Genomic DNA, 14,069 nt, shown 5'->3' with positions numbered 1-14,069 from the left:
GGAATCCCTGGGACCCTGTCGTGAGGGTGAACCCTGCCCAGCCCCCCTCCGTGTCGCGATGCGCTCCCCGCTCCCGTTCCCCTGTGTCCCTGATCGTCCTTACAAGATCCTGCTCGTGCAGGTGGGGACCCTGTCCTTCTCCCACCCCTCGTTTGGCGTGTACGTTGTATTTATTTATTTATTTAGCACACAGGCTCAGGTTGCAGCGAGAATCGGCGAGAGACTGCGAAAAGAGATAGGAAGAGGCAGACTCCCTAGGGTGGGCGACGGCTAGCGCATCACACTCCTCTCCTTAAAATCCCTGTGTGGTGGCGGCGTGCCGTCCTCCCATCCCTCCCTTGGGTTGTCTGTTTTCTTTCTTTCTTTTTAGCACACAGGCTCGACACAGGTGCGAACTGGCGCGTGCTAGTACTATCACCGGCACACCTAAAAAGAAAAGAAAAAATTCCTCGGAGGGGAGGTCGGGCCCCGCGAAAGAAGCCGCGAGAACAAGGGACCGGCAGACGGCGGCGTCGCAGGACGAGGCAGAAGAGAACGACGCGACAGAGGAGGAAATGACAAGGGAGAGAACGACGAGAGTGGGACGACCGCGAGGTGGCATGAAGGTTGCAGCGAGAAGCGGCGAAGAGACTGCGAAGAGAGATAGGAAGAGGCAGACTCCCTAGGGTGGGCGACGGCTAGCGCATCACACACCTCTCCTTAAAATCCCTGTGTGGTGGCGGCGTGCCGTCCTCCCATCCCTCCATTGGGTTGTCCGTTTTCTTTCTTTTCTTTCTTTCGGGCCCCGCGCCCGTCGCACAACTATCGGGATGCGACCAGAAGGAAGGACCGAGAGGTGGGGGAAGACGCCCCGGAGTGAAAGTTGGGAGACCACGAAGAGGGGTCCGGAGTGGTGAGGCGCCGGGTGTGGGTGGGCGTTGAGTCCGTGTCGAGTGTTTACTAGCTCCGAGTAGAGGGGGCGTTCTGCTGCTAGGGGAAACCTGGAGCGCGGAGCTAACCCTCGGAGATAAACGGCCAGCTTCCCAACTAGGGCAGGGAACCCCCAGCGACGCTAGTGTGGAGCCTACTTAGTACGCGATCCCGCAGCCGGCAGGGCAGGGGGGTGTGGATCCTGGCCGCTCTAAAAGGGGGGATATATGTGTCTAGAGAGAGGAAGGGGGGGAGATTGGGCTTTGGGGTGTGCCTGTTTTTCGCGCTAAGCAATTTTTTTAGAGGTGTGTTTGCACGCGCGCATCATGGCTCATCCCACCGACCAACCCTCCGCCGACCCGCCGGGTTGCGGCTCCTCGTGCAGCGCTCGCCGAATGAGCTCCGCCCGCGCTGCCTCAAGGAAGCGAGCCCGCTGCGCCGCCAGCTTCCTCGCGGCACGGCCCTCCGCCTTCTGCACCGGCGTCAGCTTGACGGGCAGGCGCGCCCCCGGCGCAGGCGGCCGCTCTCTCGGAGCCAAGCTCCTCGGCAGCATGGGCCGGCGCGGCGCCGCTGGCCCCGTGGTCGAGCCTCGGTCCGAGCGGCCCTCCCGCTTGGCCTCCCGCCCGCCCTCCCGCCCGCCCTCCTCCCCCCTGCACTGACGCTCGCCCTCCCGCCTGCGCTGCCGTGACTCGTCGCCGCTGTCCGACGCGCCGCGCCGGCGCCGGCTGCCACTGCCGCGGTCGAGGTCCACGGCGGCCGGCGCACCGCCCGCCGCCTTGTACCGCCACTCACCGTCCCGACTCCGGGCGGCATAGGCGTGCGAGGCGGACGGGTGCTTCATGAGGAGCATGGTCAGCGGCACGTCGAGCGCAACAGCGTCGCGGTCGAACTCCTTCTCGCAGATCGGGCAGCGGACTCGCCGCGGCGGCCCGGCGGCGCAGCTGTCGAGCGCCATGTAGCAGAATGCCGCCGCGTGGCTGCAGCCGGGGCCGCGGCAAGGCTGCTGCATGCGGCGAACAAGCACGCAGCACCGGAGCGGGATCTTCTCCCGCACGCGGACCTCCACGACGTCGTCGTCGGTCATCGAGAGAGGCCGGACCAAAAAAGAGAAAAGCGCGGCACACTGTCAGGATGGGATAATTCTCCCTTCCAGGCCGCGCGCCGGTCCTGTGTGGTAAAAAAGAAAAGAAAACAGACACGCCAAACGAGGGATGGGACGAGGACAGGGTCCCCACCTGCACGAGCAGGATTTTGGAAGAACGATCAGGGGGACAGGTGGGGCTCTCCTGCTCCTGACAAGGGACACGACAGGCTCGCAGCGCGGTGCGCGGTGGACTCCCACATCCACTGGCGGTCTCATCTCAGTCTAGCGACCTGCCTCCAGCTTGTCGCTGGCAGTCTCTCCTACCACAGGCACACTGACACAGGGGTGGCAGGGGCGGCGGCACGAGTCTCCCACATACTATGCGGGCCTCACTAGAGGTGCGGCCTGTGCGTGTCCTCGCCCTTGAGGGGGGAGGGGAAGGGGCTGTGTGTCTGTGCATGTGTGTGTGTGTGTGTGTGTGTGTGTGTGTGTGTGTGTGTGTGTGTGTGTGTGTGTGTGTGTGTGTGTGTGTGCGTGTGCGTGTGCGTGTGCAAGCCGCCCTGAACGCCACGAGCGCGCCGCGAGCGCCGTAGCGCCGGCGAGCGCCGTCGGCAGCGCGCGACCGCCACCCAAAAGCGGAGGTACATCAGGAGCCGCAGCCGGCCTGCTCTATGTGGTGGCGGCGTGCCGCGAGGGAATTTACTTTGTTTCCGCTGTTTTAGGCCGCGCGCTCACGCCCCCCACAGCAAATCGGTTTTTGCCCTTAACTAGTGCCGTTTTCGTTGGACCAATTTTCGCTTAACTTGGTCGGTTTTCAGCACTATTTTCAGCCAACGCCCACAGCAAATCGGTGAAAACCTGCTCTGCGAGAGCGAGTTTTGTGGCTTATCCGGCTTCCGTCGGTCGTCCCGTGACTGATCGCGCCGCCGCGTTGCACATTGGACACATGCTCTCGCGCGTGGCGCTGACGGGGACTATTGTGCGCCTCGCCGAGGCGCACAATAGTCCTTAGTCTGACAACGGCCAGTTCTGTCATCCTGGTGCTCAAGGAAACGGAAGCGGCGAAAGCCGACGCCTTGGTGGTAGGTTTTGGGCCCTGGGCCAGATTCGGGCTTGGAGCTGGCCGCGTCGAGTTTTGGATCTCGACGCGCCCTTAACCTAAACGCGCGTCGAGATTAGTGCGATTTTTGGCGATTTTTGATGGCCTATTTTTCGCTTGGCAGTGGTGGGAAATCGCACTATTTAAGGGCAAAAACCGATTTGCTGTGGGGGGCGTCATGTCGCTCAACTTCCTCGGGAAGAAGAGCTTCCACCCGAGCGCGCCGCAGAACGTGGCGAAGCTCTGGAAGGCGGAGGAGAAGAAGCGGCTCGAGGCGGAGAAGAAGAATGAGCTCGCGCGGGAGCATGCGATGGAGGAGTCGCGCCGCCACGCCCGCTCGCTCATGGCGGCGCGGCGCGGCGAGGTGAACAAGGAGCCGCCCGCGTCGATGGACTTCATGTACCAGAAGCCTCCCGGGCTGGCAGAGGCGTCGCAGCGCAAAAAGGTGGAAAGGCCCGCCGACAAGGAGGCCGAGCGCTTCCCGCTCCTCAAGGACGCGCCGCGCGCGGGCGTGCATGAGCTCGTCAACGAGGTCCAGCACCAGCCGTTTGGCGTCAAGCTCAACAACGTGCAGTGCCGCGCGTGCGGCCAGTGGGGCCACTCGGTCGGCGACCGCGAGTGCCCGAAGCGCAACGAGCTGACGGCGGGCGAGGTGGACGCGAGGGCGCGGCTCGACCCGGTGGGGCGGCTGCACGGCTCGGAGGCCTCGGGCGCCGAGCTGCGCTGGGAGATCAAGGGCGACCGCGGCGCGGGCGGGCTCGGCGCGGGCGTGAGCGCCCAGGACGCGAACCAGCAGTACGTGCTGGGCGACATGGAGGAGGCAGCGGCCTTGCAGGCGGGGAGCGGTGAGCCGGGGCTGAGCGAGCTCGACCCGGAGCTCCTCGCGACGCTGAGCGAGAAGCAGCAGCGGCAGCTCCTCAAGATGTACCGCAAGGAGCTCGCGGGGCGAGAGGGCGGCGGCGAGGGCGGCGGCGAGGGCGGCGGGCGCAAGGAGAAGCGGAAGCGAGAGAAGAAGGAGAAGAAGCAGCGCAAGCGGGAGAAGAAGGAGCGGCGGCGGCGGCGCGACGGCGAGAGCGGTAGCGATAGCGGGTCAGACTCGGATTGAGGGTCTAGAGCATATTATTTGGAGTATCGACCTGAGCGTGAAAGCACATGTGTGTAAAAGAGTGAGCGCACCAGAAAAAGTAGAATATATGTATCTTTAAACGTTTTAGGAGTCTCCTCTCAAAAGTCAACTTTGAGGGGGGCAGCCAAATTTGTCGGTGAACCGCAAATCGTGGAGTTGCGAGTCACGCTCGGGCAGACAGCATCGATGCCGTCGCCGGACGCGGCGGCGAGGCACACGGGCGCCGGCGTGGCGCGTCGCCGGCGTCGGCAGGCTACCCGCAAAATACCCCGGTATTTTGGGCCGATTTTGCCGATTTTGCCACCAAGAAGGCACTCCGACTCGCTTTGATTTCCGTGAGGCAACTGGTATCCCGTACCACTTTTTGATTAGTGCAGGCCCTGGGTTTGATTAGCCAAAAACTCCCATACCGGTAAAGTTTGAGCACTGCGTACATCAGCCGACCCCGCACATATCTCTTCTTTTTTTGTCCAGTTGTAGTTACTTTATTGTTCATGAGAGACGCACTACAGCCGTACGCACGCAAGAGCAGGTGCTGGGGTGTGGGGGCGAGATGCTCATGCTGCGCCCCTGGAGCTGCGCCTGCACATGCGGCGCGGATCTCCGCACGGCAGAGCGATCCCCGCTCGACCCCGCACAGCGCACTCCGGCGTCTCGGCTGTGTGCGGACCCGCTTAGTGCTGACCAGACAGGGAGGAGAAGAAGAGCGAACGGGAAAGGGGAGATGCGGCGGTGGGGCATGAGGCTGCCCCCACGGCGTCGATGACCGGGGGCGGGGCGCGGAGGGGGCGCGGCGGGCGACGCCCCGTGCAAGCAGCGCCCACGTGCTAGCTTCGCTTGGCTCGCGCACAGGTCAGAGCAGATCGAGCGCGCTGTCAGAAGAGGCCGCAGCTCGGGCGCGGTCGGCATCTTCGACCGTGCGCAGCGCGCCGAAAGAGGGCATGGTGAAAGAGGGCATGATGCGGAGGAGTTCCGGGTCGTCTTCCGAAACTCCCTCCAGGAAGGACTGGAGGTCCAGCTCGTCGCCCTCGCCAGCCTCCTCCTCCTCAGGCACGACGTCGCAGCGGCCGTTCGGGTCGCGGCGCCGTTTGGCCTGCCCAAGCGGCGCCTTCAAAACAGACCGGCCAGCCCGAGAGCCCTGGGGACTTGCGTCGGGTCGGCCTTGAAAGGCAAAGCGCGGCCAAAGCGCGAGGGGCGGCCCTTGTGGGTGCGATGCCGGGGGGGAGCTGTAGTTGGCGCGGGGCTGGGTTGGGTCCGCCGTGACCTGCGTCGCGTCGGCGACTCTCTGCATTGGAGCTGGAGTGACACCCGCCCTCGAGGGTACCCACTTGCAGCGCCTTGTAGCCCGGGTTGTCGCCCCAGTGCCAGAAGCGCTCCACGCCACAATTCCCGCCCTCGAGGAGGTAGCCGAGCCCCTGCTTGGCGTGGAAGTGTGGAATCTTGTCGACGCACGGGTCGGTGCCCGTCTCCTGAGGCGTAAACATCTCCTTGGCGAGGTCGGGGCTGAGCACCGGCGGCGCGCTCGGGTCGCCCGCGAGGAGCTTCTGCATCACGATCATGCCCTTGGCGAGGTCCTCGGCCGTCGTCCACAGCCCCGCCACCGACTGGGAGGGGTACTCCTTGAACGAGCCCCGCGGATCCCACGGATGGCCCATGGCCGTGTTGACGAGGTCGGCCTCGGGGTACGGCGCGACGTACGTGCTGCGGTTCATTCCGAGCGGTCCGAGCACCTTCTTGGCCATGAAGGCGGCAAAGTCCTCCTTGGCGAGCGGATCGAGGTCCTCCAGCAGCTCCTTCACAACCATGAGCGAACCTACGCCCCAGAGACACGAGGTCATGCCGGGATGCAGCCGAGGGTTGGCCCTCATGATCAACGCGCGTCGCCCCCGCTGTAGCACCACTGCTTGCCCATCTCCAGGATGGGCCGCACCGCCTCCGAGGTGATGACTGTGCCATCGGGGGCCGTGCCGCCCTCCAGTACCGACGTGGTCGACGGTGGGATGGGGCTACCGCGGAGATAGCCAGGGTAGAAGCCCGCGCTCAGCCCAGCCGAGTGGGTGAGCAGTCGGCGCACTGGGATCGCGCCGCCCTTGGTGTAGGGACCGTCCGGGATCTGCCAAGACTTGAGCCCCTCGTTCGCCGGCTCGTCGAGGCTGAGCGCTCCCTGCTGCACGAACTGGAGCAGCGCGATGTCCGTCGGAGGCTTGCTGAGAGAGCACGCCTATTCAGGCCCACAGCGTGAGGAACGATTCACGGTTAGCGGCTCGCACCCCCTTGCAACAACTCTGAGCGCGACGGCTTCTGAACCTTCTTCTCCCCCCCCTTGACGAGCACGCCCAGCTGCGCCGTCTCAACCACCTCGTAGTTGTGAATCACCGAGAGGCTCAGCCCCGGCACCTCATGCTCCGCCATCATCGTCTCAACCTCGCTGAGGAACTCTGCCGGCAGGGGAACCGCCGCCCCGCCCTTGTAGGCGGCCTGTGGGGAGGGGAGGCGGCTTGGGGGCAAAGAGGTTGCGAGGGTGAAGACCCGACTACAGTAGGTGCCTTTTCGCAGCCGGCCGGTGGCGTCCATTGAGCGGTTGACGCCTTCTGATACGCCTCGGTCTCATAGAAGTCGGAGAGCGCAATTGGCGCGGCATTTGTGGATCCCTCTGCGCGGTCGTTGCACGGCACACATTGTTTGGAATTCTGATCCGGGTACAGCTCAAACACCGGGTCCATCGGGGCCTGCGGAAGGGTGGCGGAGGTGCCTTACATGCACATGCAGGTGTTGCCAAGGGCGGCGATTTGGCGGGCGCGGTGAGCGTGAGTGTGGGGGTGCACTCTCCTCTCTCGATTCCAGCAACGCAAACAGGCCAGAAAACTTCTCCTTGGTACCAGGGATGACCTCCGTCGCCGTCTCGGGGCACGCTTCACCACCACAGAAGAATTTTGTCCACCATGCGTCCCAGTCGACGTGATTTGCGCCTGGGTGGTGGGCCAGCGGCACCAACCCAATCAAGAGGCCGCAGCCGACGAGCGCTCCGACGAGCCTGCGTGAGTTCGTGGACCGATGCGGCGCCGTTCTCTCGTCAATCATCGTGTTGCTCGCCGCGCCGCCCGCAGGCCCCGGTCCCTCGGTCTTGGTGCCGTGGGACGCACGGCAGCGAATGCAGGGCCGCAAATGTTACAGCGACGATGCCGACGAAATGAATCCAATAATTGTCGACATCCCCGTGAAAACTACCCCCTTAGTGCCTTTTTTAGCAAGCAAAGAGACACCCCCCGGTCGGTGTGGATGGAGGTCGGTCGGTGTGCGTCTTCCCGGCATCCGTCATATGCATATCAGTCAACAGTCATCCCGGTGGACTTAGCGCGGCATCGCGATCGGACCGCACCACGTTCACAACAAAAACAACATCGAGAAAGGGACGAGGGACCGAAAGCGCGCCGCGGGAGCCACCCCTCCCGGCCCAGCCGGAGGGGTTTGTCGTTTGAATCATCCTTCATCGTCTTAGGGTAGCTTAAAAGGGTGGGCCCTGGGGCGCCTGCGGCTTAAACGGCTTAAAACCTGCCATGGCAGGTTTTAAGAGCTGCTGGGCCGCCGATTCAGTGACCGGTCTTAAACGCTTAAACGGTGCGGGAGAGCTCCCGAGGTCGATGGTCCGGGAGGCTCCCGGTAGACGCCGGAGGCCGGGAAGCTGGCTACAGTCAGCTAGCACGCGCCCCCTATGCGAGTATGGCTTACAGATGTGTCTTCAGAGGCGGTTTTGTGCCTAATAACGGCAGTATTGGAGAAAACGGCGCGGAACCCAGCGACGCATGGCCGGTGAGGCCGATTTTCTTAAACGGTCTTAAATGAGGGACCCCCCGTGCCTGCAATCTCTTAAATGGCAATTTCAGCCCCCAAATCTCCTCATTTCTTAAAAGGTCTTAAAAAAATCCGGCCCTCAGAACCCTAGCCCCTAGGGGCACCCTTAAGTTCATCGTACATCGAGCGAGTTGAAGAACACTTTGAAGAACTTGAAGTTCAACTTCAAGTTGAACTAGGGCAACTTGTGCTGTGTGCTCTGTGACTGTGTTGTTGTGTGTTGTGTTGTGTGCGATAAATTCTCGCTCCAGCTTCAGATGCCGCGTTCTACCCCCAAACAAAAGTGCGCACACAATACCCGTGCCAAAACAGCAAACACTGGCAGGCAGTTGGGGTGTAGAGCGCACTGACTCCACTCTGTACGGATTCAGACTGTACTCTGTAGCGGCAGCGGGGCGGATGTGTAGCGGACCCAGCTTCCCATTTTGGCCCATTATGCAGGCCAGAGGGTAAAAAGCCGACTCTTTCAGTAGATCAGTATCGGCGAGCGGGCGGACCCGCGGCTTTTTTAAATCGCCAGGGTCTAACACTCTTGTCTATTATTCCGCCTCGGCTCCTCCTGCGCCCGGCCCTCCGGCAGCCGTCTGTAGGATCCAGGCCAGGGCGATTGCGTTCGGGACGTAGTGCCACGCCGAATGCCAAGCGAGGAAAGGCACCATCCGGCCCCACACCTCGCACAGCCGCGAGGGGATGAAGGTGAGGAAGGAGAGCACCATCGCCGGAGCCTGCCGCAAACGAGGGAGGAGGGGGGGGGGGGGGAGTGGAGCCCGCAGTGCGCCCTCAATGGGATCCGCCTCGCCCCTTCTCCCTCACCAACGCCGGGTGCGCGGTGCTCTCTGCAGACGCCGCCCACACGCGGGCGGTGGCGGCGGCGTTGGCGGTGAGCGTCCACGCCAGCAGCCGGTCGAGCGTCTGCCACAGACGTCGGCTGAACGGGACGGGCCTGCTCGCAGCTCCAGGTGTTGGGGTGAGGGTGGAGGGTGGGAGGGTGAGGGTGAGGGTGAGGGTGTGGGTGTGGGTGGAGGGTGGAGGGGGGAGGGGGAGGGTGGAGGGTGGAGGGTGGGTTCGCAGCTGCGCCGCCAATGGCGAGAGGGGGCGGCAGGGTTCGCCTGCCGAGCGTGGCGACGGCATCGTTCATGAAAGAGAGGCCTCCCTGCAGCAGCAGCGCCGCCGCGAACCAGCCGCCGCCGCACAGGACGGTGGAGCGGAAAGCGGTGGGCAGGCGGGGCAGGCAAGCGGCGTAGACCGCGCCTGGAGGAGGCGTGCGGGGGCGTGGGAGAGACGATGCGCGGGCTACGAACAAGGTTGAGGTCCTCTCGGGTGCTCAGTCCCCAGGCTGGCGGGCGGGGGGGACGTGGACTCCGCCGTCCAGCACCACAACCGATAGCATGTGTCAAAGCCCCCATCGACGCTGCCAATGTGGACAGGCTAGAGCGCCGCGCCCGTGGCCGAGTAGGCAAAGCACGAGGCGCGGTAGGCGAAGACGAGGCGGGGGCGAGACGCCTCGAGCTTGCGCAGCTGCGCCTGCGGGAAAGCTCCGAGAAGCATCCCGGAAGGCTCGAGGAAATGCGCGACCCCTCGAGCGCGCGCAGCGTCGCCGTGCGGTGCTCGAGCGACGGGGCGGCGGAGGCGGCGGCGGAGGCGGCGCCGGCGATGCGCCTGCAGACATCTCGGATGTGTCTCGGCTGCATCTCGGCTGCATCTCGGCTGCATCTCGGCTGCATCTCGGCTGCATCTCGGCTGCATCTCGGCTGCATCTCGGCTGCATCTCGGCACCTGCAGATGATCACGCCCCAGCCGAGCTGCATCGCGGTGAGGACGGCGTTGGAGGCGAGGTAGAAGAGGGTGGCGCCTAGCAGGCTGCGAGAGCTGTCATGGGGGGAGGGAGGAGCGAAGGTCGGAGGGGGAGAGGCTGGCGCCCATAGAGGGGGCGGAGCGAGGAGGGAGGAGGGTGGAGGGAGGAGGGTGGAGGGAGGAGGGTGGAGGGTGGAGGGAGGAAGCGAGGAGGGAGGGAGCGAGGAGGGAGGGAGGGAGGAGGGAAGGTCGGAGGGGAGCAGGCACCGCGCGAGGCGCAGGCGACGTCGCCGCGGAGGGCGAGGAGCGAGTCGCTCCAGAAGCGGACCGTCACCGCCGGCCAGAGCAGCAGGCGGAGAGTGACGAAGCTCGCCGCGAAGACGGCCCTCGCGGCAGAGTAGCCGCCTGGGCACGCCGCGCGGGCAGGGGGGAGGAGCCTAGCGCAGAGTGAGCGAGAAGGGGTGGAGGGTGCGCATGGCCCTGACCGCAAGCCTCTAAGCCAAGGTCGCACTTGCAGAGCTCGATCCACCCGAGCGGGAGGTTGGAGAGCTCGGCGGCGCCGGCGAAGAAGAGGATGTAGTGGTGCGTGTATGGCACCTGCTCCGACCAGGCCGGCGCGTGTGTAGACGCGGCGTGCGGAGAAGAGGGTGCGGGTGCGGGTGCGGCACCGGGTGGGTGGCGAGGTGGGCGAGGGCGCCGGTGAGGAGGTGGTGCGCGATGAGGGCGGGCTGCCGCAGCTCGGGCAGGGAGAGGTAGAGGAGGAGGTCCGAGGCGAGGTGCGCCACGAGCGGAGCGAGCACATGCTTGCGCACGTACGGCAGGTCGGAGTAGAGGCGGTCCGCGGCCGTCGCAGGCACCTAGGGTCGGCGAAGGGTAGAGGCTGAAGCAAAGTGTGTCCACGGCGGTGCTGCGAGGGCTTCTGGCGTGGGACGCTCGCCTCGGCGCCGAACCAGGCGCAGCCTGCCACAGCGAGGTAGAGGTTCCCGGCCACAGTGCACACCTAGAGGACGCGGAGTCGCGATCGCGCGACGGACGGACGCCAATCCGCGGCGCTCGGCGGCCTCTGCACCTGATAGCCTACCAGCAGCGATGCCCGCGTGCCGTGAGCACCTCGTGCCGAGCGCCAGCGCGGGCGCGACTCCACAACGCAGACGGTGGCGGCGAATAGGAGGAGGAGCCAAAGCATGAGTGGCGCCGCCGCGGAAAGCATGAGTGTTGATCGCGGTGTCGCCTCGCCCAGCATGGTGTGTCGGTGTCGGTTGCCAGGAGTAGTACTGTGCTGCATGAATGCTTGCCCAGGTGTGAACAACACCCCCCGCCTGTTGATGGGTCCAGGTGATAGCCCTGGATGGACAATGCATACGCCTAGTTGAGCCTCAGATCGCCCGACCGCGTCCCGGTGCTCTGTGGTCGGATTTGTGACGCCGCCGCACCGCGCCGCGGCCGGGGGCCCGCCGGAGGACGAGGATGGCCGTGACGGACCGGGACGAGCTCTGGGAGGTGGAGTGTCAGTGAGTATATTGTAGAGACCATATGCACAATATCTCTCAGTCTAGCTAAGCCTGGGATACCCATCACTGAGCCGACGATGCTATGGGTAGCCCCAGGGTGGCGCCCACCCCCATACCCTCAGGCACTTGCCTGCGCCCTGGCCGCGCATGCCGCGCACGCGCGCGCACGCCCGCGCACGCCGCGCACGCGCGCGCACGCCCGCGCACGCCGCGCACGCGCGCGCACGCCCGCGCACGCCGCGGACGGGCGCGCACGCCCGCGCACGCCGCGAACGCGCGGGCACGCCCGCGCACGTGCGCGCACGCGGCACTACGCCCGCGCACGTGCGCGCACGTGCGCGCACGTGCGCGCACGCCCGAGTACGCCCGCGCACGCACGCTCACGCTCGCGCACGTTCGCGCACGTTCGCGCACGCCGCAGTACGCGGGACTGGCCAGGTTCCCTCACGCTCAGATTCCCTCACGCTAAGATTCCCGCACGCTCAGATTCCGGGGAAGGCGGTGCCGAGATATGCCGCAAGACTGTATGAAGTGAGATCTTTCGGGGCCAGTCTTGGGCTAGTGCGCGAGGTCGCAGGCAAGTGCCCGAGGGCATGGGGGAGGGCGCCACTCTGGCGTTACCCGTATTATTGGCGGTTCAGTGATGGGTATCCCTGGGAAGGCTATGCCGGGGCCGTGCAACAGCTTGATGGTGCTTCCCCGGCGTGCGTCCCGGAGCGGTCCCGGTTGGGCTCAACCCGGTTTGCCTCTCGCACCCCGTCTGTTTTCCTTTCCTTTTTTCTCTACAACACCCTCTCTTTTCCTCTCTATTTTCCCGGGAAAACTGCGTGGAAATCGTCGAATTTTTGGCTCTGAGCCGAGTCTGAGGCTGGTTTGGGCCTGAGGGAGGGTGTACAGGATGTACAGTGTACAGCGCTGTACAGCTGTAGAGAAAAACATAACGAACAGAAAAACGAGTTCCGCCATGCCGCAGCTCCGCTCGCGCTGCTTCTTCCCCGTCCTCGTCGTGGCCGCGCTGCTGGGAACGGTGCACACGATCCTCCCCTGCGCGCTGCTGCTGTTGCCGCTCCCTCTCGCGCCGCTGCGGCGCGCGTACCGCGCCGCCGTCTGCTTTGTCGCCTGGGCTTGGTTCACGCTTGCCGCGAGCCTTCTCGAGGCTGAGAGCGCGGTGCGCGTCACCGGCGACGCACCTCCCGCCTCGGACCGCACCGTCCTCCTCGTGTGCAACCACAACAGCCGCGTCGACTGGATGTACGTCTGGGTGCTCGCCGCGCGCTTTGGCGTGGCCGAGCGGCTCAAGATTGCGCTCAAGGACTCGCTCCGCCGCGCGCCGCTCTTTGGCTGGGCGATGCAGGCCTTCCTCTTCGTCTTTCTCTCGCGGCGCGACCGCGACGCAGACCTCGGCACGCTGCGCTCCGTGCTGTCGTACTGCGCGCACGGCCTGCGCGAGCCGACCGCGTTCCTGCTCTTCCCCGAGGGGACGGACCTCTCGGCCTCGAACCTCGAAAAGTCGCGCGAGTGGGCGGCCAAGCGCGGCGTGGCGCCCTTTGACCACCTGCTCCTGCCTCGCGAGGCGGGCTGCGAGCACGCCACGGACACAGACACATACACAGGCACAGACACGCACACGCACACCACACCACACCACACCACACACACACACACACACGCACGCACGCGCGCACGCGACGCGCGCGCGCGCGCACGCACGCACGCGCGCACGCAGACACACACACACACACACACACACACACACACACACACACACACACACACACACACACACACACACACACACACACACACACACATGCCCACCCACGCCTGGCGTTTCAACGCCGTGGCTGAATTGGGACGGTGGATAGCCCACCCCTTGCGCCGAACACCTGGACAGCTTCGGCCTCGCCTCGCCTCACCTGCCGACTGGCCCCCTAAAGCCCCCACCTCACCCCGCCCCGCCCAGGCGGGCTTCGTCGAGACCGTGCGGGCCTTTGGCGGCGCGCTCGACGCCGTGTACGACGTGACGGTCCGCTACTCGCCCGGACAGGGCGCGGCCGGCGGCGGCGGGGCCGGCGGCGGCGGCGGTTGGAGGCCGTCCGAGGTGGAGATGGCCCGCGGTGTCTTTCCTGGCGCGGTCGAGCTGCACGTCCGCCGCTTTGCGCGGGGCGAGAGATAGACGAGAGACGGCAAAGAGATGGCCGGGGGGGGGGGGGGGGGGGGAAGGAATTTAATTCTTCCCAGCTGCTTTTGAGGGGGGGGCTCCCCCCCCTTTTTTTTTAGGGGAAATGCCCCTCTCCTCCGAAAAAACCCTTGGGGGCTGGGTTCCAGAACCGGGGGCTTCCCAAGAAGGGTGGCTTGGGGCCCGGGCAACGGGAGGGCCCGAAGCGGAAGGGGAAGGGGGCCCCGGGCCCCTTCCCGTTTACCCCCCGGGGCGCCTCCCGGGGGCGAACCCCCTTTCCCCGGTCGGGGCGGCCCTTTGGCACCCGCCACCCCCCCGGGGGCTTAACGCCCTTGGGGGGGTGCTGCTCCCCCTCCCGAAAAACCTCACGGGGGGGGTGGGCGTCCTCCAAAAGGGGACCGCCCCCGCCCCCCTTAAGGGGGGTAGGGACCCCAAAGGGGAAAAAAGGGGGTACCCCAAATATAGGACACCCCTCGGACCCGGATTCGGGGGGGAAACGGGAACTTTTCGGTTTT

At 65.3% G+C, this 14,069-nt stretch overlaps 3 protein-coding genes across 3 annotated transcripts; 2 read left to right on the top strand and 1 right to left on the bottom strand.

Moving 5' to 3' along the window:
* Positions 1 to 2,939: 2,939 nt before the first annotated feature.
* On the top strand, positions 2,940 to 4,232 carry EMIHUDRAFT_208623 (hypothetical protein; the record flags this gene model as incomplete). The annotated part of the gene is made up of 5 exons (XM_005772290.1): positions 2,940 to 2,972; positions 3,043 to 3,075; positions 3,217 to 3,771; positions 3,886 to 4,016; positions 4,208 to 4,232. The coding sequence occupies 5 exons, from the start codon at positions 2,940 to 2,942 to the stop codon at positions 4,230 to 4,232; spliced, it is 777 nt and encodes a 258-aa protein (XP_005772347.1).
* An 839-nt stretch (positions 4,233 to 5,071) lies between these two features.
* EMIHUDRAFT_463923 (hypothetical protein) lies at positions 5,072 to 11,074 on the bottom strand (the record flags this gene model as incomplete). The annotated part of the gene is made up of 11 exons (XM_005772289.1): positions 5,072 to 5,326; positions 5,547 to 6,031; positions 6,094 to 6,439; positions 6,526 to 6,696; positions 8,727 to 8,795; positions 8,884 to 9,013; positions 9,180 to 9,321; positions 10,132 to 10,269; positions 10,350 to 10,461; positions 10,533 to 10,721; positions 10,934 to 11,074. 11 exons carry the CDS (start codon positions 11,072 to 11,074, stop codon positions 5,072 to 5,074), a joined length of 2,178 nt encoding a protein of 725 aa, XP_005772346.1.
* A 1,265-nt stretch (positions 11,075 to 12,339) lies between these two features.
* On the top strand, positions 12,340 to 13,551 carry EMIHUDRAFT_208618 (hypothetical protein; the record flags this gene model as incomplete). Its single annotated transcript, XM_005772288.1, has 3 exons — positions 12,340 to 12,912; positions 13,339 to 13,401; positions 13,477 to 13,551. The coding sequence occupies 3 exons, from the start codon at positions 12,340 to 12,342 to the stop codon at positions 13,549 to 13,551; spliced, it is 711 nt and encodes a 236-aa protein (XP_005772345.1).
* Between the last annotated feature and the right edge of the window lie 518 nt (positions 13,552 to 14,069).

Source organism: Emiliania huxleyi, assembly GCF_000372725.1.
Source record: "Emiliania huxleyi CCMP1516 unplaced genomic scaffold EMIHUscaffold_36, whole genome shotgun sequence".
Classification (NCBI taxonomy): domain Eukaryota; phylum Haptophyta; order Isochrysidales; family Noelaerhabdaceae; genus Emiliania; species Emiliania huxleyi.
This window is presented reverse-complemented; position numbering and strand designations above follow the sequence as displayed.